This window comes from Ovis aries, chromosome 5 (genome assembly GCF_016772045.2).
Source record: "Ovis aries strain OAR_USU_Benz2616 breed Rambouillet chromosome 5, ARS-UI_Ramb_v3.0, whole genome shotgun sequence".
In the NCBI taxonomy this organism is placed as follows: domain Eukaryota; kingdom Metazoa; phylum Chordata; class Mammalia; order Artiodactyla; family Bovidae; genus Ovis; species Ovis aries.
This window is the reverse complement of record NC_056058.1, coordinates 32,649,376-32,676,577: the sequence shown is the minus strand read 5'-3', so window position 1 is coordinate 32,676,577 and position 27,202 is coordinate 32,649,376. Positions and strand designations below refer to the sequence as shown.

Genomic DNA, 27,202 nt, shown 5'->3' with positions numbered 1-27,202 from the left:
AAGCTGAAGCTCCAATACTTTGGTCATCTGATGCGAAGATCTGACTCACTGGTAAAGACCCTGATTCTCAGAAAGACTGAGGGCAAGAAGAGAAGGGGACGACAGAGGATGAGATGTTGGATGGTATCACTGACTCGATGGATATGAGTTCGAGCAAACTGTGGGAGATAGTGAAGGACAGGGAAGCCTGGCATGCTGCAGTTCATGAGGTCACAAAGCGTCAGACATGACTGAACAACAGGACTGCAAAATAGATGGAAAACAAGAGAGAAATGAGAAGATTAAAATAAATATGGAAGTTCCCATATCTAATTAATAAGAATTCTGGAAAGAGAGAATAGAGAAAAAAGAGGGAACTAAAATAAAAATAATACAATAAAAAAGTTTTCAGAACTGAAGGATATGAGTGCCTAGATTGAAAGGAACCAAGTACTCCACACAATAAAAGAACAAAGATCTACAATAAGACATATAATTGTGACATTTCAGATCACTGGATGAAAAAGAAACCTTTATAAAAGTTCCCAGAAAACAATAAAGCATCAGGAATCAACATGACATTAAATTTCTTGATGGAAATCTTGGAAACTGGAAGTAGAGGAAATAATGTCTTATGAAGAAAAAAAATTTCTAAACTCCAGTATTATCTTCATCAAAATTATCAATCAAGGCATTTCAGACAAGCAAATTCTTGAAAAGTTTATCTCCCACATACCTTCTATCAGGAAGCCATTTGAGAATGGGATTCACCAAAATTAGGAGAAAAGCAATAAAAAAACATGTGAATAAAGTAAGAAATCGACAAAGAAGAGAGACAAAGGAATTCCAAGATGGTGAAGAAAAGTCAAAGGACAATAGCTAAGCAGTAGATCTAGGAAACAATCAATCCACTACCATAATAATGTAACCACTGACTGTTAAACAAAAATTTTACATAAACATACTGAGGCAATGGCAGTAAGGCAAGAGTAGGAGTAAGCAGAATATAGAACAAAATCCTCATCTTTCATAACAGAAAACAATAAGTAATGTCTACAATAGAAAAATCAAGAAATAGTAACATGAGTATACTACTTAGAAATATAAACATAAGTGGCAAAGAAAACAGCCTCCGGGGAAAAGGAATGAGGGTAGCAATGAGTGTAACTGGAAAACACCATTTTTCTGTTATAAACTTTCAAATGGTTAAGTTTTATAAATTATTTCATTCACAAAGAAAATAAATAAGTTACAAAGGGAAATTAACAATTTTAATATTTTATTCCTGGAAGTGAGAGGATTACAGACACTGAGTATACACATTCCACTCTGCAGACTATCACTTTATACAGTAAGACAAATAAGACCTTATTTCAATAACAAGGCTTTCTAAGAGCTCTGCAAATGAGAAGAGGTCACAGGAAAAAAGCAGAATTCCAAGAGAATGCCCCAGCCTATCTTAGATAATCTATGAACATGTCATGTAAAACAAGGTAGACTATATAGCCTGTGTCAGTCTAGGCATCCATAAGCTCAGTTCCCTTTACCTACACACTGCAAAGATTCTGGTTCCATACTGGTTGGAAAAACTACCCAAAGGAGCACTAGTTAAAAATGCAAACTCCACAGGCTACTTGGCTCCATGAGTTTCTGTTTAGTAGAAAGTGTCATTGGAACCCAGGAATCTGCATTTTTACAATCATCACAGGTGATTTTATGTCACGGATGCCCAAATCTTGAGAAGAACATCGTGGTGTTCTTCCTGAATTCTTCCATGCTTTAAGTCAGGGATTGGCCAACTTCAGTAAGGGACCAGATACTTAATAATTTAGGCTTAACCAACCATTCAATCTCCACAGCAAGTATTCATTCCCACTGATGTGTGATAGAAGCCACAGAAAATATGTAAATAAATGAAAGCAGCTATGTGCCAATAAAAATGCAGCTGTGGACACTGAAATTTAGACTTAATACAATGTTGACCTGTTACTAAACATTCTTTGTTTTTTTTCAACCATTTAAAATATAAAAGCCATTCTCAATTTCAGAGCCTTTCAAAAAAAAAAACAAGTGGGAGACCTGATTTGGCCCTCAAAGAGTAGTCACCTGACCCCAGCTCCAGGGCATTCCACTAAATGAGCAGTAACACCAAGATGAATCCATGGAAAGAAGGAAGCTCCAGAAACCAGAGTTAGAAAAGATCTGCTATTTTACATAAACCTTCTACAAATCAAACAGTGAAACTGGTGCTTCCTCCCTTCCACACATATCCTACTAGAGAGAATGATTTATGACTTCCTCTTACTCCCTGTAGTCTTATCCCATTCTTCCAGAAGTTTCTTTGATGATTATATTAATCTGATTTCACACAAATAAAAATACTAGGTGGGAAAAATGAGCACACACAGTGATTTCCCCAAAGTCCTTTTTCCCGTCTATGATTAGGAACCCCTCCAGAAATCAGGCTTTCAGAAGGACTTCATTCTGTTTTCTTAGTTCAACCATATGAATTTTTAGCTTATCTAATAAGCAAGTCAGAGTCATGGGTATCCAATAATATGCTTACATTTTAAAGTTCTCTGAATTACAAGCTACCATAACACTGAACCAGAATCTTAGCATCTAAATAAATCATTCATCTTCTTGTCATTAACTTAGTATTTACCATGTGACAACATAAGGATGCACAAGTTAGTAAGATTATATCATTACACTAGAAGCTGGTGTAGCTTACAGAAACTGGACCCTAAAATTGATTACTGGTTCATAACCCTGATGAATTCTGCATCAGCTTATAGGATTTTAGAAGCATTTTTTTGACCAGAACGTTAGATAATTCTTCTCTCAGGTTTCAAGCTTCCATTAAGATGATCTGGTACCTATGAGGTTCTCTGTCTTTTTTCCTTTCAAGCACCCACATTTAGACTAATAACCATGTCAATTAAAGATTACCTTTTAAACATCTGAATTAAGGTTCTCCCTTTACTACTAAAACATACAGACCAGGTGGACATATATTGTATTACACCATTTACCATTAATGTGTTATATTGTTTTTTTTTTAACTAACTGAATAAGTTTACATTTTTATATTTTCAAGTTATAAATTGGAGTGTTTTTCAGAAATATAATCATTTAAATTTTCATAAATAAAATCTTCATATTAAGATATCAACTTATATATCCTTGATTTCATCATGAGAGGCAACTGATGATTCCAAATGTAGTACAATTTTTTTGGTTTGTTGTGAGCTGAAAATAAAAAGGAAATGGATACTTCCATACAGTGTTTGCAGACTTGGGTCAATAGTGAAATAACTGCATGGCCTTGGAAATGAACCATCTACAACCTGCTAACAGCTCTGCCTCACTTGCCTCTTAGATGTCATTTCACATTCAGATCAACAGTTTTCCAAAAGTCAATGCAATTGTAATTTTGCCTCATCTTTTGAGTAATACTTATAGACCTAATCAGTTACTTCACCTTAAAATTTCTTAAAAGACTCAAAAAGTACAAACGTCAGTAGCAGCCAGGAGAACAGATGTATAGAAAAACAACCAAAAGAAGGCTTTGGCATTTCAACTCTATAGTCAGTTGCATCTCACAGATGCCCAGAATTGTTCCTAATTCAGTGTTAGTTCTTCCCTAAAATCCTTCAGTACTACATACTACATGCACACATGGGCATTCTCTTCCTCTCTCTCTCCTTCCCTCCCTGCATACCATTTTTTCTCTGCCTCATTTACTGCTCCACACACGCCCTACTCTTGATGCTCTCCAGAAAAGCTAGCCACTTCAACAGTTTTACATTCATTTACCAAATTTAGAACATTTCCTCAGATGCTCATTCTATAATATATGCTTTTAGCACCTTGTCTCAACTTAGGAGGAAAAAGCAAGAATGAAATAAAGTGTCAAGATCTTGCATTAAAAGTCTTTGGATTTACCAGAAAGCAACAGAAACATAACCACTTTTGCTTTAGTCTCTGGAATGCATCTTCAATATGCCCTACTCCCCCTAGATACAAACATTCTAGGAAGGTATGAAGAACAGTGGAAGGTGAGCAGTCTCTGAATATGGGATCGGTTATATCCAGTGCTTTATGAAGTGAATGAGTAAAATCGCTCAGTCATGTCCAACTCTTTGCAACCCCATGGACTATAACCCACCAGGCTGTTCTGTCCATGGAATTCTCCACACAAGAATACTGGAGTGGGTTACATTGCCCTTCTCTACGGGATCTTTCCAATCCTGCAGTCAAACCCAGGCTTCCCACATTCAGGCATATTCTTTACCATTTGAGCTACCCAGGAAGCCCAGTGCTTCATAAGGCTCCACTAACCTGCTGTCTCGTGCTATTGTCAGTTATGATCAAGACAAACACTATTCCTTCAAAACAATTTGTGGATCATCCCTATACAATAAAATTTTTACTCAAGTACTCCAGCTGGAATCAAAATTGTGTAAAAGGTTTTAAGTGCAGAGAGCAGCAACAGCAGGAAATGTCTTCCCTAACCTTGCTTCCACCCCCAAGGACAAAGATTTTGAACGAGCAATTCAGTTCATATAGAAATACGATTATTCTCTACTAAAAACTTACACTAACACTTTTGACAAATTGCCAAGGCCAAAGTAAAAACTGAAAACATCTTAGAAACAATATTTTTATGACTGTTAATCTGGCCCATTTTTGTACCTTTAGATTAGACAGACATGATAGGAGCAATACATCAGCAGTCACACATTCAGTGAGATTCTAAAACAAAAGGTTCAGACTCAAACGAACACAGGAGCCAGGCAATAATACAAGTGACTGTGCTCTGGGCCAGGAAAAAATGGACACAGAAGAATGCATGTCCAAAGGGGACAGGCAACACTGACCTCCATCTGTCACCATGAAGGAATATAGGCTCAAGGAGGCAAAATTTTTCAATTTTTTAAAAGAAAAGAGAAAACTTAAGTTTTAAGTGAGATTCCCAATGTGAAATGCTAGCGGCTGGCATTTTTTAAATTAAACCATGTGCAGGTTGTTTTAAAAAAAAAAGTTAGTGCTCAGGCCACCAATGTCATATCCACATATCTAAAACAAATTGTTTCATCACAGCTTTGGTATTACCCTCTACCAGGAGGGAGCAACTCTCTTGAGTGAGCCTGTGACAAAACTGATGCGAGAAGTACCCCAGATTGATGTCCCACTCACCACCTCCCCAAGGACTAATGACTCAATGCTTTGGTAAGAGGAACACATGGTCACGATGAGAAGTGGATTAAGGCAACATTTGCTCTCATCTATCAATGGCCACCTTACTGTGTGGGAGAGAATGGTGAACAAGGTTGAGAATGCAGAGAAGCTCCACAGAAAGGTGGCTAGCCTCTGTAGAGAGATGATTTAGCAAATACCAAGGGGATGGAACAAGTGTAGATTCTACTGTGTTATCCCTAAGGCTTGGATATCAGCTCCTGATCATGGCAGGGGATGAGCTGATACATCCTCCAATAATTAATCTTCAAAACTCTATATTCCAAGGGCTTGGGCCTTCACTCAGCTCTGCTTCAGCAGGTGAATGTCAGTGAGAAATCCAATTCTCCTATTGCTTCTCCCCACTCTATGTTTTCTTCAACAGATGCTGTTACGGGCCTGAGAGTACTTACTGTCCAATCACTCTTTCAAGGACTTATTTAAATGGACCTCAAAGAGGCTTTGAGATTCCCAGGTGACACAGTGGTAAAGAATTTGCCTGTCAATGTAGGAGATGCAAGAGACATGGGTTCAATCCCTGAGTAGGGAAGATCTCCTGGAGTAGGAAATGGCAACCCACCCCAGTATTCTTGCCTGGAAAACCCCATGGATAGAGGAGCCTGGTGGGTTATGGTCCATGGGGTTGCAAACAGTAGGATACAACAGAGCAGACATGCACACATGGCAAGATGAGGTTTTAGGGAAAAAGGAAGATCTAGGCTTTCAAGTGAGAAAAGATGAAAAGAGAGTCACTGAGGTTTAAATATGATCAACCTCAACCCCCTGGGGTTGAAAGTAAAATGGGGGTATAGGCAGGATGGAAATCTAGCCACAAATGCATTTACTAGCAACTCCTCTCCATCAGAACTCTCAGTAATCAGTAACAAAATAGGGTCCAGTGAAAGCAAGTTAGCTGCAATTCACAACCAGAAGCTCCTTTTTTTTGGTTATAGAAAAATACTGTAAGTACTGTACTGTGCTCAGCCATTATAACAAAGAAGACTGACTAAAACAGAAAATATTGCAACATTACAACTTGCAGTTACCCATTCAAGAACAACAAAAATCAGCTAGTAAAGTCTTGATATCATTCTTGCACATTCTTGTTGCTTCATATCAGGTGACCGGTTATGATACTGACCAAAAAATTGGTTTTTTGAAAGGTATTTTGACCTGCTAAAAGCTCATGCAGTTGAAGTTATATTAAGGTAGAGCAGTTTGGGCTCTTTGGAAGTTTTAATAATTCACAATTATATAAGGAATGGTAAGTTATCTAATTATCTGTAATATCTATGAAAATGTTGAAAAGCCAAGACTTAGTTCATTAAGATAGATTTAGTTATTAAGGAGTCAAATATAGATGAAAGAAAAGATGATTGTAAAATAAAATTAACATGAAGAAATTTTACCAATTATTTTGTCACAGACTGAGCAAACACATTAAGATGATTTTGGGGGGCCAAAAATTTAATATAATAAGTATTAATCAGTAATTATATCAGAAGAAATCCATAATACTTAGAAGCCTTAAATGTCTAAATATCTGATGCAAAAGTAATGCAAATAGGACTTTTTCTTTCACATCAACAGACTCCTTCATGAAGAATTTATACTGCATGAGAAATAAGGCTTGATGTACAGAAATGGTGAAGTGCTTGGGTTTTCTTTTTAACTAGAAAGAAACAAACTATAATTTCTTCACCATATTTTTGAAGCTAGGTTGATTTCCACTTTCCTATTTTGAGCTAAAGTATTTGAATAATAAATCAACAATCAAGAGATAACTTTCTTACCTTTAAGAATATGAAAAAAATGACCTGTATTCTGAATGTAATTCAGGAAGATTTCTAAAATATTGTGGAGAATGTGTGTAACATCTTGACCTGACTATTCTGATGGGGACAGTGCTCCTTGGGATGTATATATGCAGGTATATTTTTAAGAAATCACTTTAATGATTTTATAAAAATTCTCTACCATGAGTATTTCATAAAGGAATCTTTGTGATCTGGGGAGGGGCTTAATATTCTCAAGACCGGTAGCTGTAGGTGCAGCATTTCGGGGGCTTGAACTCCCCGCTTCTCTGAACGACTTTCATGCCCCTCTTCTCTTTCTGCTATCTCTAGTTTATGAGGGTCTTTGTAGATCAGCATTTACTTTTTCTTTCTTAATCACATGTGTCTGGTGCTTTTGAGAGAACACATCCGTTTTTCATCAGGAGCTCTAGAGATACAGTAACGAAAACCTCCCATCTAGAAAGGCAACCCTGAAAGAGATCACAGGATGTTAAGGATCCTGGGCAGCAGCATCTCCACAATCCAGAGCACTCTTTCTGCAGAGGGAGGATCAGCATGCGTCAGCCTGGTCCAGGCTCCACAAGGTTTTCTCTTTTTGGCATAACTGCTAATGGAACTGCCAAGTGCCCTTAAGGGCTCTTCTGCTGGGCCTCAGAGTTTCACTTTCTTAACAGTTCACCTCAGGTACAGCTGACTCCCTGCACTCTAATGCAGTGACCAACCATAGCTGGCCCATCTCCAGCACTCAGCTGGTGATAATCACAATATGAAAGGAGAGTTACTGGGGAGTAGATAGTAAAGCTTTTAGCCAAAAACCTTTAGACAATAATTCAGCTTTTCCTTCAAAAGGCAACAAACACATTTTAAAATTTCACATACTGCAGGGACCAATGTTTCTCTTTGCTCTTCCTGACTTTTGAGCAACTCAGGCAGTTTGAGAGCAGAACACTTGATATTACAGTACAGATTTTATCATTCATTTTCTACTTAAAAGGAGTGGGGAGATTTATCCCTCACATTATGTTTGAGATGTTACTACAGAATTTGTCACAAAATTTCTATCAGAATTTTAAAATCTGACAATCAGGAACCTGGCTTACAATAACATCAGGTTAAGTCACTATGAGAATGCAGAGAGGGAGGGAGAGAAAGGGAGAGAATTTTTCTAGACTGCTTTAAATATATGGGCAAATAAGGTGAAAGAGGAGCAAAAAGTTGATGCAAAAACTGTATCTATATCCAATCTAAATACAAGAACTATATCTATATCTAAATTATGCAATTCTGTTTGGCTGATTGCTGGATTCTTAGCAATGCAGAATGAGAATTTTATTTGTGAATTAGGAAACATTTCAGATTTTGATCATTTAAAAATATGTTTTGCAAAAGAAAAGACTAGGAATTATGAGCTATTTATTACCTTACTTCACTTACTCTAATGCAGTCCTAAGATAATAAATTAAAAGCAGTTCTGTCAGAGGTATGATGTCCTTTATGAATAACTATTTTAGGATTCTCCATATATTGCCCTATTTTCTTTTGCATATTATAACAACATATTTGAGGCTCTTTGTTCCATAAGCAAATTTCAGAAATGTTTACCTACACGTTTCTTCATAAATTTTTTGGCTATGCCTGCTTTTTCATACATATATCTAAATAATTAAAAGATCTCACCATAGCCTTGAAAAATACACTGCTTCCTTTGATGCATGTTATGGGTAGTGCTGTACTTAGAGCCAGAAAGTTTTTTCTAGCCTCACCTTTTGTGCAAATCCTGTATTCACATCAAGGAATGTTAGTACAACTTCAGACAACAAGCACTCAATCTCTTTCTGGTTCTATTTTTAAAAGACTGTTTTGACAGCTCTAATTGTGGCATGCAAAAATATCAGTCAGGTAGCTGAACTTGCATTTCAAAGACTATTCTTCAGGGCTGGATTTATTAAATATTAAATAAGAACATTAAGGAAATCATACATTTTACATGAAATATTTTGGTTTTAACCTGATTTCTTCACTGAAATCATTGGTCAGTGCAGTCCCTTGCTACTAGCATACCTAAATTATGCACTAGGCAAGGAATTTTCCTGTAGAAATCAGCAAGTCAACTGGAACAACCTCTCTGCAGGAAAGCCCTGTCAAGATATATTATAATCCTTTTTCTGATTATATTTTGATAATAAAGTGAAGTAGGTTAAGAAAAGAAAATTAATTTTCTTTATAAGAAACATCTAATGAAGCTTTTATTCATTTCTGACAGGGATTCACCACATGTTGAGAATAACATCCTGCACTCAAAGAGGAAAAATCAGATTCCATTCCCCATTCAGAAAGGAAGTAAATGTGACATGGTTTCTAAAGTAATATATTAAAGAATTAATGACCAGATCACAGTACTGAGACAACTATTTTAATCAAACAAATACATATAAAATAGTACTGTTGTTATATCCTTCCTTATAAAGATCAAGACAGGATTAAAGGATTTACTAAAGACTGCTGATACCTACCACTGTGACTAAAAGTATTCTATTTTTTTCTGGTAGACATTTATAACCACAAAAAAGAATTAACTGGACAGTCAGGCTGTGAAAATTGGCTTTTTTCCTTTAAGAATAAGACTTTTTTAGGAACAAACATTTATGTGAAAATCTTCTACCACTCTCAACTTTTCCTAACTTCAAAATAAAGGAAAATCCAAATAACTAGATTTTTTTAAACATACAGCATTGTACTTGAGACAGTACCTGACAGCTACTAGGTGTTAAATATATATATGTTGGATGAAGGATAACATGGATTAGAAAATTTTAAAAGTCAAAATCTGCATGGTGTATCTCTTTCCAGCCTTTTACCTTTTACCTTGTCTTGACTTTTAAAATGTCTGGAGCATCTTATGGAATGTATACAGTTGGGTCTTATTCTACTAATCATCAGAGAAATGAAAATCAAACCCATAATTATGCAGCCACTATGGAGAACAGTATGGAAGTTCCTTAAAAAATTAAAAACAGAGTTAACATATGATCCTGCAATCCCACCCCTGGGCATATATCCATAGAAAACTATAATTCAAAATGATACATGCACCCCAATGTTCACTGCGTCACTATTTACAATAGCCAAGACATGGAAGGAATTTAAATGTCCGTTGACAGATGAATGGATATAGAAGTGGGGTGTGTGTGTGTGTGTGTGTGCGCACACACGTGTATAATGGAATTATTACTCAGCCATTAAAAAAGAACAAAATAACACCATTTGTAGCAACAGGGATGGACTCAGAGTTTATCATGCTAAGTGAAGTCAGAGAAAAACAAGTATCGTGACATCGCTTATACATGGAATAAAAAATACAAATGAACTTATTTACAAAGCAGAAACAAATTCACAGACACAGAAAACAAACTTATGGCTACCAAAGCGGAAAGAGGAGGAGGGGCAATTTATCCCTTCTAATTTAGAAGGCTGGAATTAACATATGCACACTACTATATATAAAATAGATCACCAACAAAGACCTACTGTATAGCACAAGGAAATATATTCAATATTCTGTAGTAACCTATAATGGAAAAGAATCTGAAAAAGAATGTATATATATACATATACACACACAGATACATATATACACTCAAACTGAATCACTGTGTGGTACACCTGAAATTAATATGTCAGTGTTAATCGCTCAGTCGTGTCCAACTCTTGGCGACCCCATGTAGCCTGCCAGGCTCCTCTGACCACAGAATTGTCCAAGCAAGAATACTGCAGAATATGATAACTGTAAACCGATTATACTTCAATAAAGAAGTAAAAAAGTTTAAAACTATGAGTTATCATCTCATACCTGTTAAAAGAGAACAAGAACACAAGAGAGAACAAAAATGTTGAGAAAAGGGAATCCCTAAACCCTGCAGATAGAAATGTAAAAATGGTACAGCCACTATGGAAAACAGTACGACAGTTCCTCAAAAAATAAAAAAAATAGAGCCACCATAAGGTCCAGCAATCCCACTTCTGGGTATATATATATATGAAGGAATTAAAATCAGAATCTTTAAGACAAACCTGCATCCTCATGTTACAGCATTTTTTACAATAGCCAAAACATGAACACAATCTAAATGTACTTCAATGGGTCAACAGATTAAGAGAAAATATTACACACACACACACACACACACACACACACACACACACACACACACACACACACACACAGAGATATTATTCAGCCATAAAAAATAAGTAAATCCTGCCATGTGCAACAACATGGATGTACAGTGGAGAGCACTACGCTAAGTAAAATAAAGAAAGACAAATACTAAATGGTATCACTTATATGTGAAATCTTAAAAAAAAAGCTAATTTCTTTGGAAAAGAAAATAGAATGGTAGTTACCAGGGGCTGGGGTAGGGGGGAATAGGGTGATACAGGGCAATGGGCACAAATTTTCAGTTACAAGAATAAGTTCTGAGGATCTAATATACAGCATGGGGACTATACTTAATAATATCTGTATATTTGAAAGTTGCTATGAAAGTAAATCTTGAAAGTTCTCATAGCAGGCAAAAAAAAATTGCAATTCTGTATGGTTATGGATATTAACTAGACTTATTGAGATGATCACTTTGCAGTATATACAAATATCAAGTTACTTTGTGCATTAGATCCTAAGCATTCTCACCAGATACACAAGAGTTTGCCAGTATCAACTATGTGAGGTGATGGATGTGTTAATTATCTTGATCTTGGTAATCATTTTATAATGCATATGTATATCAAATCATCATATTATATAAATATATAAATCATATTTTCCAATTATTCCTTTGTAACAATAAAAAAACATTCTTGGGATTTAAAGATTTACTGAGTGTTCTGACCTCAGGATGAGTCCCATCATACTTTACATGTCCAGTCATTTCAATAAGAAATGCAAACTTCCAAGATTATCTGTCATCCTACAGACTCACCACTAGACTTCTCTAAAACTCCATTTCCTACTCTTCTTACCCTTACAAACTGTGACACTGTGATTTATAGCAAGAAATATGTATTTCATCTTCTTTCTCATTTCTGACAGACCTCCTAAAATCTTCGGAATTTCCTAAGTGATAAAAGCAATAAAGGGGCCCTTACGTTTATAATAAACTCCTTTCTACCAGCCCTGAGTTTATGTTAACAAGGTGACTTTTAAGCACTTAATGATGGGAGCCTGCTGCCAGGAGTACCAGCCACAGGATTGGAGGGTTGAAACTTTCAGTACCCCCACATTACTATAGGATTATTCACAACAGCCAAAATATAGAAGTAAACCAAGTGTCCTTTAATGGATAAATAAAATGTGTATGTGTGTGTGCGCGTGTGTGTGTGTAATGATTTTAAAAAAGGAAATTCTGCCATTTTCAACAACATGGATGATTCTGGAGGTTATAACTCGAGGTAAAATAAGCCATAATTAGAAAGACCATGAAGATGAGAGCAGTTAGAGGCTGAATCAATCTCCAATGGTCACTGATTTAATCAAACATACTTATATAACGAAGCTTCTGTAAAAATCCAGAAAGGAAAGTGTTCAGAGAGCTTCCAGGTTGTTGAAAATATGGAGATTCAGGGAGAGTGATGAGCCTAGAGAGGGCTTGGAAGCTCCAAGCCCCATCCCATATACCTTGTCCTATGTAATTCTTCCATCTGGCTCTTCTTGAGTTACATCCTTCAATAATAAGCTGCCAATCTCGTAAGTAAAATGTTTCTCCAAGTTCTGTGAGCCACTCCAGCAAACTAATCCAACCCAAGGCAAGGATTATTGGACCTTTCAGTCTACAGCCAGCTGGTCAGAAGGCACAGGTGATAACCTGGACCTGAGGCAGGGGAGTGACTTGGGAGGTTAAGCCTGTAGTCTGTGGAATCCACCACTGTCTCTCAGGAGTATCAGAACTGAGTTACATTTGTGGAATATTAGGTCAGTGTCCTCAGAAACTGATTTAATTCCTTGGTAGTATGGGAAAAATACACACAATGAACAAACCTTTCCACTGCACCTTTTAGAATTCATGGTCAGTGATCAATAGGGTGACTATGTATTACCATTTGAACATTCCTATCTCACTTTACTGTTTGTACGCTGTCACACCCAATAGATAAAATTTCCCTCCTTTATATAATAAATTAGATGTTCAACCTAATTACCAGTAAGCCCTCCTATCCTTGAAGGTTTCCCTCACCATAAGTGCAACTGGTGCTCGCTTAGGACGCTGCTGCTCCTTGGTCCTCTCAAGCGGAAGCTGCTTTTCCTCTCACATCCCTCTTACCTCAAAGCCTGGAGACAGAGTAGCTCTCCTTGATGGCCCTTGTCACTTTCCATCAAACTCACTTGTTCTTTCCTCTTTCTTCATTAAAAATTTATAGCACCTTTGAAAGGCATTACCATACTATCACCCCTTTCCCTCCTTGTTGACGTTACCTATTAACCTCCAGTCACTTCCCCTCACTCATTGATGAATTCAGCACCTACTTTCCACCAATACTCCTGTTATTCTTAGGGACTTCCAGACCCCAAAACTTGACCATTGGACTTCCATTCCATAGCCTCTTAATTCTTTACTTGATGGCTTCCCAGGTGGCACTAGTGGTAAAGAACCCACCTGCCAATGCAGGAGATATAAGAGACATGGGTTCGATCCCTGGGTCGGGAAGATCCCCTGGAGAAAGAAGTGGCATCCCAGTACCCCTGCCTGGACAATCTCATGGATAGAGGAGCCTGGTGGGCTATAGCCCATAGGGTCACAGGGTCAGACACGACCGAAAAGGCTTTGCACACACGCGGTCTAGATGTCCTTCTCTCCTCATCCATCCTAGAGTCTGCAGTCTAGTTTATAACATAGTACCCCAACTCCCTTACCCTCTCTCCTCCTGTTGTGCTCATCTAATAATACCCCAATCCAATCATCTGCTTCCTCTAGGACGAGGCAGCACAGCAGAACACAGAGTACACACATACACAACTCACATACACAGATCTACTTCAGATGTGTACTCATTATCTGAAAGGGGTACACAACAATGCCAAACAGTCCTACTCCTTGCCCCAGTAAACCCACTCTCCAGATAAATACCTCACTCTCTCTCTCCATAAACATATCTCAATATGCTTCTTCATACTTGGTTAGTAACTTTACCACTTTCTTCACTGAAAAAATATAATCAGATTCAAAAATCTGTCATTTTTTCCTTCAGTAAGTCTACCAATCTACCCAGACAGCTATCCTTAATATCGCATATCTCTAAAAAAAAATTCCTGTCCTTTGATCCCTCTGAATGATTATTTCCCTGAAAAATTCCTTAAGATTATTTATGTGCTATATCCTTCTCATCATTTGCAAAAAAACGGAGAAGTCACCTCGTGCAACAAGGCCTTTACCAACTGCTCTGGCTGAACTCTCATACTTTACCTCTGGACTCTCTTCTGTAACAGCAATCAATAACTGAAATCATTTTATTACATCTGTTTCCAACCACCAAACTTCAGCTTCTTGGACACAAGGATTCTGTCTTCAACATCACTATATTCTTTAGTACTTAAAATAGTGCCTAATACATACTAAGTGCTACATAAAAATATTTACTAAATTACTGAGAAATACTAAGTAGACTAAGATCTATCTACTAACAGACATAAAAGACAGACCTTAAGACACTTTTACTATATACTGACCTTGAATTTTTATAAATACTAAAGCCTATTTCACTACTAAAGCATCACATCCAATTATCCAAAATAATGGTAGATGCATGAAGAGATATATTGCCTAACATTTTGTTCTTTGATGCAAAATACTAGGAATGATTCATATATTAATATTTCAAATTAATCATTTAAGATATTTTAATAATAATGTTATTGATAATCACCATAAAAATAAAACATAACAATTTTAATTTTGAAATAATTCAAATAACAAAAATTAGTAGAAGCATTAAGTCATTAGTCATGTAATGATTTCTTTTAAAATGGAAATTAATTTTATTATATTAATCTACTGAATATTAGATATTACAAATTACAAATGTTAAGTTCTAAATAAAAACTATTGTTATACTCCGTAAGAATAAACATTAATAAATGTTAAGCTAAAATGAAGACCAATACTCTGAAAAGTAATGAAATCAAGCAGCACAAATTAAAAAATCAAAAAGTAACATAGTAATCCATTTTTCCCACTTTAACTTACTGAATGAACCCTTTATAAATTAAATAGCCAATTTGTTACTATATTTTGCCTGAAAGTCACTGTTTCTACTCATTTTTATTTTTACTTTATTCACTAAATATATATTTTTCTTTTATAAAAGACTACCCATCATGGGTGAAAGTATCTGTCATTGTCTGCCCCATAGAATTTGAATTTGCAAGAATTCTAAGAGTTACTAAACAATACTATTAAATGTATGTTAAAATACTGGTTTCATTTCTATAATTGTAGATAATCTAGAGATGTGAAAAGGCAAGCTTACATTTTAGATTCAAAATCACGGTTTTTCTTGTATATTTTTAACTGCTTCTTCATTGATTATATTAAGAAAGATGCAATTTTAGAAATAAAATTATTTAATAAAGCTTTAAAGATATGCAATTATACTTATAAAATCTGATATTTTTCACATTGTATGTTATTGCCTTTTTCACATCAATTATGTTTCCCATAAAATTAAATACATGCAAAAAATGTAATAAGAGATTTTTCACCTTGCAAACAACATATCTGGAGACAGAAATGGATAAATACTTTTAGCATACAAAATTAATGAAGATTTCATCTGTGATGAAAATAATCCTGAGGCAGATGTACTTTTAAAAATGTCTGAATTCCTCAGTATATTCTTAAGTAACAGTAAATTATAATCTCTTATTCAAGGAATATCTATTTCAGTGGTTTTAATCCCTTACACTATAAAATTTCTTTAAAAAATAATTCTTATGTTGTTAGTTCAAGTGAACAATTATTAAAGACTAATAAACAATTATTTGTTTCTCTAATATGCTTTTTTAATAAACTAAGGGAGCCAAGTCATCAGCATAGAGTAAGTTAAGGAGCACTGATTTCCTGCACAAATTTTAATCTATTATAATCTACTAAAACTGCTACAGGAATTAAGAGGCAGTGGTTTATCCTATGCTATAAACAATTAGATTCAAAGTTTCATACATCTAAAACACATTATTGCTAAAAAAAAAAAAGCACAGTATTACTAATCTATAAAAACATCCAATTATCTATAAAACTGTATCTATTAAAAACTCACATCTATTTTTAAGGAATATCTCTACATAGTAAAAATCCAGTTATATAAAACTTCTAAGTTTACTAAGTCAAAACTAATGCTTTTCTTAGAGAATCAATAACATTTACTTCTACACCAATGAAGTTGTATCCATGATCAACTTATTTTTCTGAAATTCAACATCATTCAATGGAAAGGATTCTCTATTAACATGATCACATTTTTAAACAGCCAATTTAGGGCATTAAACGGGGATATGTGATGAGGAAAGGGATATGTGATGAAGAATGCCATATGGAAGTGCTCTTCTACATAATCCACTAACAATGGTGGTGGTGAAGAGCTTCCTCCTTCCAAAATCTTAGGGAAAAGACCCCAAGATTGTAATGGTTACAGCTAAGGAAAGCTGGTTTGGAGTCTTAAAGTGGGGGGAAATAATTTTTCTTAATAAAACTCTCATGTTCCATATAACACATTTTATAACCTAAGCTACAGAAAGCTGCTAAGCACTGTGACTTGTTTTGTATACCATAGTCCTCAACACTTTATGTACATAAGATTCTCAAATACACAGCAATTTTTTAACCCACCACAAACAGGCTGATAAAACACACAGTCACCTTTATATAAACAAATACTCTCTGAGTTAACTACATGGCTTAAATAACAATTCACAAAATAATCTACCCTACATCAAAGTGTTGAGTTTACATGTAAAGTCTTCTATCAGCTACAAATCCACAAAATCTGGAACTAGTCCAGGCAACTCAACCAAATGCAAAGCAACTGAAATTAAAAGTCAACTAATATAATAAAAAAAGTAACAACTTTTAAAAGTCAGACTGTTAAATTCTCACATAATACTACATATTTTGAAAAATTTTAGTAACTAAAAATATTAATAATGATAGTTTTAAAAATGTATTTAAAACTGCTTAATGAGAGTAAGTGACTTAAAAAAGCTCCATATACTAGAAAAATTAAATATGTGTATGTGTACATATAAGGTTACTTTTAAATCTAATGTTTAGTTTTTCTTTACAACTACAAACTATATACAGGAAACTCTAGAAGTAGTAAAGAAAAAAACCAGAGCTCCCTCTTCTTGCCTAAATGTGTAAATAACTGGAGTAAATCTGAGTTAGAAATACATATATACTACATATACATCTCTTATTCTATACAAAAATCCCCATAAATATTTTCCCAAGCAGACAGAAAAATTTATTTTCTCAAATTGAAAGCTTTTGCCCACTAAAAATATTTAAATTTGTTCTCAAAATTATAGTAGTCTTACATCCTACAGTTATTTCCATGTGAAAACTTCAATATCAGTAAGGTATCACAGTCAACAAATCTGTTCAATGAATACTGAGAAATCTAAAATTATTGAGATTGCATAAAAATGAAAATGTTTGCTATTTCAAAATGGCACGCACCTAGTTAAAAATTACGGCTCTATCCAAGACAATCCACAGATTCTGTGCTTTATCCATCAAAATTCCAGTGGCATTTTTACAGAAATACAACAAATAATCCTAAAATGTGTATGAAACCAAAAAAGATTCTAAATAGTCAAAGCAATCTTGAGAAGAAAGCAAAGCTAGAGGTATCATGCTCCTTGATTTCAAAATACATTATAAAGCTATAGTAATCAAAAAAGTACAATACAGGCACAAAACAAATGAAACAAATAGAGAACCCAGAAATAAACCCACACTTCTATGGTCAATTAGTCTACCATAAAGGATGGAAATTTTCTTCAATAAATGCTGTTGGGAAAACTAAACAGCCACATATAGTCACATGCAAAAGAAAGGAAACGCAACCACTATCTCACACTATACACAAAGATCAACTCAAAATGTATTATGACCTAAATCATAAAACTCCTAGAAGAAAACATAAGCAATAAGCTCTATGACATAGGGATTGGCAATGATTTTTTAAAATCTGACACCAAAAGCAAAGGCAGGCAATAAAAGCAAAAAATAAACAAGTAGGACTACATTAAACTGAATAACTTTTACACAGTAAAGGAAACCATAAACAAAATGAAAAAGCATCCTACTTAAATAGGGAAAAATATCTGCAAGTGACATACTAATAATAGATTAATACCTAAAATATATAATTAATAAAATTAAATATTAAAAAATCCAACTTAAAAATGGGCATATGATCTGAACAGACATTTTTTCAAAGACATATAAATGGCCAACAGGTACATGAGAAGATGCTCAACATGACTAACAATTAGGGAAATGCAAATAAAAACCACAAAGAGCTACCACTTCACACCTGTTAGAATGGCCATATCACCAAAGAGACAATAAATAATAAATGCTAGTAAGGATGTAGAGAAAAGGGAACCCTTGTGCACTGTTGGTGGGAATATAAATTGATGCAGCCACTATGGAAAACAGCATGGAGGCTCCTCAAAAATTGAAAACAGAATTACCATATGACCCAGTGACCCCACTTCTGGGTATTTATCCGAAGAAAACACTGACTTGAAAAGATATATGCACCTCCATGTTCATTACAGCATTATATACAATAGCCAAGAAAAGGAAACTATCTAAGCATCCATCAGTGGATGAAGAAAATGTGATACACATACATGTGTGCATGTGTATGTGCTTGTCTGTGTGTGTGTATATATATATATATATATATATATACGTAGTTATACATAAATATATATGAATATGTGTAGATCTATAAAGGAATAGTATTTAACCATAAAAAATTATGAAATCTTACCATCTCCAAAAACATGGATGGACTTCTGGGTATTATGCAAAGTGAAGTAAGAAAAAGAAATGATATCACTTATATACGGAACCAGGGAAGGGGGGAAGCTTATATAAAGACAAGCTCTATGATAAATATAACATGACTGGTGTTTTCCAGAGGCAGAAGTGGAAGTGAGGGTGGAATGAAATGAGTGAAGAAAGTCAAAAAGGTCCATTTTTTAAGTCATGGGGATATAATATATGGCATGGTGACTATACTTAGTAATACTCTACAGTTTAAAGTTGCTAATGGAGTAAATCTTAAAACTGCTCATCACAAGAAAAAAATTTGTTATAACTATGAATGGTGACAGATGTTAACCAGACTTACTGTAATGATCATTTTGCAATGTATAGAAATACCAAATCATTATTGTGTATAAACACCAATAATAATATATATTATTATATACATAATAATATAATAATATACATAATAATACATTATATGTCAAATGTACTTTTTCTAATCATACTTTAATTTTTAAAATTAGGGCAATTAATAGCACACTTAAATCACATTAGCTGAATTCAAGTTTAGTTCCTAAATACTTATTTATGAAATAAAATTTCAACCTAAATTACTTGATTATTATTTTCATTTGCTACTTATTTCAAGCTATAAACCTCATGTACAAGACTGTAACTTGCTATACTATCCTCTACTGTAGGTCTCTATGTAATTATCTATAAACACCCAAAGAAACAATACTGAACCAATCAGGCATACCATTTTCCTTTCATTCCATTTTGTAAATAAGAACTTCTAACCCAGCTCAACAACTAATCACATTTCAAATTACTGATTTGGAAAAAAAACAATTTGAGGTACATTTTTAAAACAATATAGTATGAGATAAATCTTGCTTTCCGTTGAGTAAGTGAAATTTGTTTTTATGGCTATTTGGATTACTTTCTTCTTCTAGGTAAGTTTAGTATGTAACTCTTAATTCTTTAGACAAAAACCCACAGACTTAAAATGTATAAAAAAGTTAACCTGGTATTGTCAGCTGCAGATTATCATAACTAGCACCATAAGAACAGTTGTACTAAATTTTAACACTGTTCATTAATAGTTCCATTTTCCTGAGTTTGCGTTTGTTCTTTGGCATTGGCTTGGGATATAATCCATTTTTCAGAAGATGTTCCTTGCTGAGGCGAATTTGAGCACCATGCTGAAGCTGGAAAGAGCATAAAGCCTGAAGAGGGCGAAGCAAAGTCTGTTAAGATAAAAAAAAAAAAAGAAACATACACAAGTGTGACAAATCATGATTTTTTTCTCTGGAAACAGATTATTATATTTTTATTATCAGCTGTTAACTATGAAAAGCAATAGATACTCTAATAAATATACGATAATTTCTAAATGAATAATTCATAAAAATTCATATCTTACATCACTGAGGAATTCCAGTAAGAAGATACAAATACTAATTTTCTATATAGGTCACAAAGTCTAAACTTAGTTTTATACTTTAATATATTCAAACAGTACAAAAATTGCTGTCATTATAATAATTTGTAACAAGCAGACTAAAAGAGACATTTCAGTACAAATTAGTTAATTCAGTTTCAATCACAGACTAACACAAGCTTCCTGCTACTTGATAACAATTAGATGATGGCAGCAATGGATAAGTTTACTAGTTCTCACACTACTCCATGGCCTACATGCGTGCTCAGTTGCTTCAGTCATGTCCAACTCTTTGTGACCCCATGGACTGCAGCCTTCCAGGCTCCTCTGTCCATGGGATTCTGCAGGAAAGTATACTGAGTGGGTTGCCATTTCCTCCTCCAGGGGATCTTCCCAACCCAGGGATCAAACCTGCGTTTCTGTGTCTCCTGCATTCCAAGCAGATTCTTTATCACTGAGCCACAGAGGAAGCCCACCCAAGGCCCACATACCAGTTAGATATTCAGTTTTTGGTGCATTTGAAATAACTGTAACTGTATACATAGCTGTCTAAACTCAAATACCTATAGAGCCAGATATAAAACACAAACATGTGAACTAGATGGACCCATAAGATAATGCAAGAATAGCGAAGGTTGTAAAACAGCTGGAGCATAATGTCCTTGCTGCTGCTGCTGCTGCCATAATGTCCGTGAAGTTATTCAAATTCAAAAGTTAGGAAAAAATAAAAAGATTAAGCCAGCATTTTAAACATATTTGAGTCAGATTTTTTCCTTGGGCCTGAGATACCTGATCTACTGCTGCTGCTGCTGCTAAGTCACTTCAGTCATGTCAGACTCTGTGCGACCCCATAGACAGAAGCCCACCAGGCTCCCCCGTCCCTGGGATTCTCCAGGCAAGAACAATGGACTGAGTTGCCATTTCCTTCTCCAATGCGTTAAACTGAAAAGTGAAAGTGAAGTCGCTCAGTCGTGTCCGACTCTTAGTGACCCCATGGACTGCAGCCTACAAGGCTCCTCCACCCATGGGATTTTCCAGGCAAGAGTACTGGAGTGGGGTGCCATTACCTTCTCCGATACCTATCTTATGCTTTTAACTAACAAACCTGACTGTGCAGATTGTTTTGAAAAAATAAAAAGATACACAGATCTTTTTAGTTAAATAGATAGTTAAATCTAAAGATAGATTTAACAACAAAAATTTCACAATGTCTACATAAAAATGTATTCCCTCCCATGTACAACATAAGTGGTAGCAAAGGGCTTTTAAGTTTTAATTTACAATGAATTCTTACAAATATGTGGCACTCACTGAGAGTTGCTTTTCCATGTCCATTCTTTTCTTATTTCAAAAAAATCCAAAACTTCATACAAAGTGGCAATGTGCCCAATTAGCAATACTACACTAACTAGTGACAGTTTATCCAACAAGATAAGTGGAAGGCCTTGGATTAGGACAGACTTAGCAGGCATCATAGGCTTTTGCCTTTTCTTCATATCTGGAACATGACTGTTAGATGTGAGATAACCATTATGTGACTACCGGGCAATAAAAATGAAGATTAAAGCCAAAAACATACAATGATGAACAGAAAGAGAAGAAATCTAGGTCTCTGATATTCTTTTCAGCTGCATCCCCAGCCCTGGACTACTCACTTCAGCATTTCTTATTCACGGGAGAAAAATAAGCCCATACATGGTTCAACCACTGCAGTAAGGACTCTGTTACATGCAACCAAAGGAAACTCCCAACTGACACCAATGAGAAAAAGACAAACATATTGGAAAAAGCTCTGACATTGCTGCAGAAAGTCTCTGGTATGTTCTTATAATTTTAGTATCTTCAATTCTTCAAACAAGAGAAGAAATACAGAAATGACTATATATTACTTTTAGGATCAACAAAGGAAGTGTCTGGATCCTGAAACATCGTATCAGAGACACACATCCAGGACAATATACAGACTAAGACAACTGAAGTTTCTATTGCTATGCTATGACATTTATTAGATTCTTCATGATAGAAGAGCAATTCTCCTATAATACTCCTATAACTCCTATAAGGGCTTCCAACTTTTACTTCCCGAAGATAAGATTCTATCAATTCTCTGAAGTAATTAAGAGAATGAATTTTGGAGATAGACAGATTTGTGATAATCACTAGGGCTGCTTACAAATATACCAGTCCTCTTTCAGGATACATGAGCAGACTGCATTTTTCTAGTCCCCTCCGAAGTTAGGTATGGCCATATAACTGGACATGGTTAACAAAATATGAGCATGAATAGTGTGCATCATCTCTGCTGCTAAGTCGCTTCAGTCGTGCCCGACCCCGTGCGACCCCACAGACAGCAACCCACCAGGCTCCCCCGTCCCTGGGATTCTCCAGGCAAGAGCACTGGGGTGGGTTGCCATTTCTCTCCAATGCATGAAAGTGAAGAGTGAAAGTGAAGTCGCTCAGTTGTCTGGACAGGTGCTTTAAAAGTGGTTAATGATTCCCCACGTCCTCTCACTCCTTCCTTGATAAAAGTACAATGATGTGTCTAGATGGTGCATCCATCAGCCTGCACCCCTCAGTATTATTAGTAGAGGTCCCACTGGAAACCCCACTGTACAGAGAGTGCATTATGCCATTCTGATTTTGGAGTTTTAAGTACTGATGAAATCACCAGCTATGTGTTTCCAGATAAATTAGGTAATCTCTATTTGCCTCACTTTCTTAATCTGTAAAGTGAGGAATAGGTAAGATGTAAAGTCCATCTTACACAGTTATTATTATGGTGGGCTATAATGATACATTTGAAGTGCTTAGCATACAACTTGACATAAAGGATAATATTTCCCTATACATTCATAAGATTCTATGTGAGGCAATGTGAAGCTATATGAGAGGTTTACTTGTTCAGAAGAACAAAAATATCCTCTAGTTACAAAATTAGCTAATTTCTAAAAGTTTATTTGGGGGAAAATCAGGGTTCTGTAAATCCCTTGTCTATAGATGCAAAGTGACAGTTTCAAAAGACCATTATTACCAGCTTCTGATGATGGAGTAGAACTAAGGCATTTCGGCTACAGCACAAAGCCTTGCCCCACCTAGTTATAAAAGTTCATACGGCTTCCAAGGTATGAAAAACCCTGGTACATATTACAATAGCAGAATGAAAGTCACCAACTTTCAGTTCAATTTTTCTGTCAATCTACAGACAAGAACATGAGAGACAAGGAAAGGCAAAACAATGAAATCTTCTTGAAGAGTCTGCTGTCAGGCATTTAACATAAAGTATCCCTATGTTATGCTTCTCATAACAATATTATGAGGTAACTATTTCTTGTATATTACACATAAGAAAGCAGCCACAAAGAGACTACATGAATTGCCGTCTGGTAAAAACTGATGATGACAAGTGATGAAGTTCTAATTCAAACTTGCTTCAAAACTCGTATCATGCTATTTCCCAGTGTTTGAAAACTGCTCAAGAATAAAGGAAAAGAATGAGTCAACAGACTAAGAAGGCCATTCTATGCCAAGTGCTTTATTTTGAGAAGCCCCACCTCTACAGAATGAAGCCAGCTGAAAAATAGTAATTTTCCTCCCCTCATCATCTTAAGGTTATATTAGAATACAGATGCAGCATGCTTGGGGCTGGTGCATGGGGATGACCCAGAGAGATGTTATGGGGAGGGAGGTGGGAGGGGGTTCATGTTTGGGAACGCATGTAAGAATTAAAGATTTTAAAATTTAAAAAATAAAAAAATAAAAAATAAATAAATAAATAAAATTTAAAAAAAATAAATAAATTTATTAGTCTAGATGGATGTGAAAAAAAAAAGAATACATCTAACAAAAGATTATTGGGGGGAAAAGGCATGTTATAGCTTTCTTTCCCAGGAAAGAAAGAAAACACCTATTTCTAAGCAGATGTTAATTGTGTTTCTCAGAAGAATGCACCAATTTTCTTTTTTTCTTTTTTACTGCAGCTAGATTTAAACAGGCTGACTTGGAGTTCTCCCACTAAGAAAGCTAATTGTCAGCCAGATGCAATAATAAGCGATTTGTGATGTCTCATTATGCTTTTTTTCTGCTCATGCTCCTGCTGTTCATCTTATCAGAACCTCCCAAATAACATACCTGACTATCAAACATCATTTTTCTACTTCTGGTCACTACCACTACCCCAAGTGACCAAGGCAAAAAGAATGATAACTTAATGACCTCACTATTGCTTTGGGACCTTATGTTCAGCTTGACCCATTCTGTAAGGGGGCTTCTTAAAGAGATGAGAATACCAGACCACCTTACCTGCCTCCTGAGAAATCTGTATGCAGGTCAAGAAGCAACAGTTAGAACTGGACATGGAAAAACAGACTGGTTCCAAATAGGAAAAGGAGTGTGTCAAGGCTGTATATTGTCACCCTGCTTATTTAACTTATATTCAGAGTACATCATGAGAAATGCTGGGCTGGAAGAAGCACAAACTGGAGTCAAGATTGCTGGGAGAAATATCAATAACCTCAGATATGCAGATGATACCATCCTTATGGCAGAAAGTGAAGAAGAACTAAAAAGCCTCTTGATGAAAGTAAAAGAGGAGAGCGAAAAAGTTGGCTTAAAGCTTAACATTCAGAAAACTAAGATCATGGCATCTGGTTCCATCACTTCATGGCAAATAGATGGGCAAACAGTGGAAACAGTGTCAGACTTTATTTTTCGGGGCTCCAAAATTACTGCAGATGGTGACTGCAGCAATGAAATTAAAAGACACTTACTCCTTGGAAGGAAAGTTATGACCAGCCTAGACAGCATATTCAAGAGCAGAGACATTACTTTGCCGACTAAGGTCCGTCTAGTCAAGGCTATGGTTTTTCCAGTAGTCATGTATGGATGTGAGAGTTGGACTATAAGGAAAGCTGAGTGCCGAAGAATTGATGCTTTTGAACTGTGGTGTTTGATAAGACTCTTGAGAGTGCCTTGGGTTGCAAGGAGATCCAACCAGTCCATCCTAAAGGAGATAAGTCCTGAGTGTTCATTGGAAGGACTGATGTTGAAGCTGAAACTCCAATACTTTGGCCACCTGACGTGAAGAGCTGACTCATTTGAAAAGACCCTGATGCTGGGAAAGATTGAGGGCATGAGGAGAAGGGGACAACAGTGGATGAGATGGTTGGATAGCATCACAGACTCAATGGACATGAGTTTGGGTGAACTTCGGGAGTTGGTGATGGACAGGGAGGCCTGGCGTGCTGCAGTTCATGGGGTCACAAAGAGTTGGACAAGACTGAGTAACTGAAGTGATGTCTGATGTTGGCTGATCCTATTGTTTTACATCAACAAAAAGGAAAATACAGAGACTGTACAAAAAGCAAGCCTAAACAACAGTCTTGAGTTTCATCTCTCCTTTAAGATACCTAAGTATAGTGTTACTTTCTTCTCAAGAACATACAGAGATGATGGTTAATAAACAAAGCTGACAGATAAGTATAGGGGAATATTAAGTGTGTTTTGCTGATGCAAGGTACATTGGAATAGGTGATAAAGTTAAGGGAGAGGGGAAAATGTCTGAGAATACTCCCTGGTCAATTGGAGGAAGGATTTAGGATTCCTCATTTCCTCACGAGTTTTTTTCCTCAAAAGAGAAAAAGAGAAATTGTCAAGACCCCAAATTAACTCTACTCACACAGATTCACACAAAAATAGTTTATTCACAATACCCTACTTCTTCCAAAAGAAGAAAGTCTCCAATCCTGACACAGGACATGGCTTAGGGTAGGGTGAAAGGAAAAGGGCAGTTCAATGCTTCTTCTAGCATTCTTTAACTCTCCTCGCCCTGCAGGTCTTTCATTTTTTTCTTTTTTGGTAACTAATCCAGTGATTCTGACCTGAGCTTTTATCCATTATTGGAATTTCCTTCATGGCTAAGGCATACTTTTATAATAGGAACCATGATGAATGAGAGAGAGAGGAAAAAGGCAGAAGAGAGGATTCTGTGTGTGTGGTGTGTGTGTGTCTGTGTGTGTGTGTGTGTGTGTGTGTGTGTGAGAGAGAGAGAGAAGGAGGAGTTACAAAACTTCATTTAGTTATGCTCTATTATCCTCTGACTTATCTTCTTGAGTTGAATTTATCAAAAATTTTCACGAATTAAAAAAATCTAACAATTCAGTTTTATTTTGGTAATTTTTCCTTGTCATAAGTGTAAAGTTTCTTACAAGTTCTAACAGAATGAGACAGTGAGCTTACTAGAATGTTATTATTTACTAATGATTATGAATTATATATGAAATCATCAGGCTTTCATGGAAATTAAATAAAATGTTGATTGCAGGTTATAACCTTTTTATATTCAGTAGGCTTTTTCCTCAAAAAAATTGTATCTTTTTATACTCTAAGCAATGTTAATAAGATAAACAGAAAGTTGATATTTCTGCTCAAATAAAAGTACCAATGCAAAAAACGTTGCTGTAAAATGTTCTTTTAATTAAAAAGAAAAAAGTCGAGTACAAGAGAACACAAATACTAAGAAATACAGAATGCTGAAATATCTAGCCAAGAAAAAACTGTACTTAATGTTATGCTACTTAAAAACAATTTAGCATATTACAAATGCTGTTTGCACAGCCTAGAATGAATATTTAAATAATGCAATCTGGAATGCTAAACTAACAGAAAAACATCAGAGGAGAAAGGAAGGT

At 35.5% G+C, this 27,202-nt stretch overlaps 1 protein-coding gene across 2 annotated transcripts in view; it reads right to left on the bottom strand.

Annotated features, from left to right (window-relative positions):
• Window positions 1-1,241: 1,241 nt before the first annotated feature.
• Window positions 1,242-27,202, bottom strand: part of DTWD2 (DTW domain containing 2) — a 92,197-nt gene continuing 66,236 nt past the window's right edge. The window contains exon 6 of one of the 2 annotated variants that reach the window (XM_004008691.6): window positions 1,242-20,322. In XM_004008691.6, coding sequence (XP_004008740.1) covers window positions 20,152-20,322 — 171 coding nt within the window. In that variant the 3' untranslated portion in view covers window positions 1,242-20,151. Of the gene's footprint in view, window positions 20,323-21,311; window positions 26,140-27,202 lie in introns of those variants that run through there. The other variant, XM_012178252.5, reaches the window with a different exon arrangement.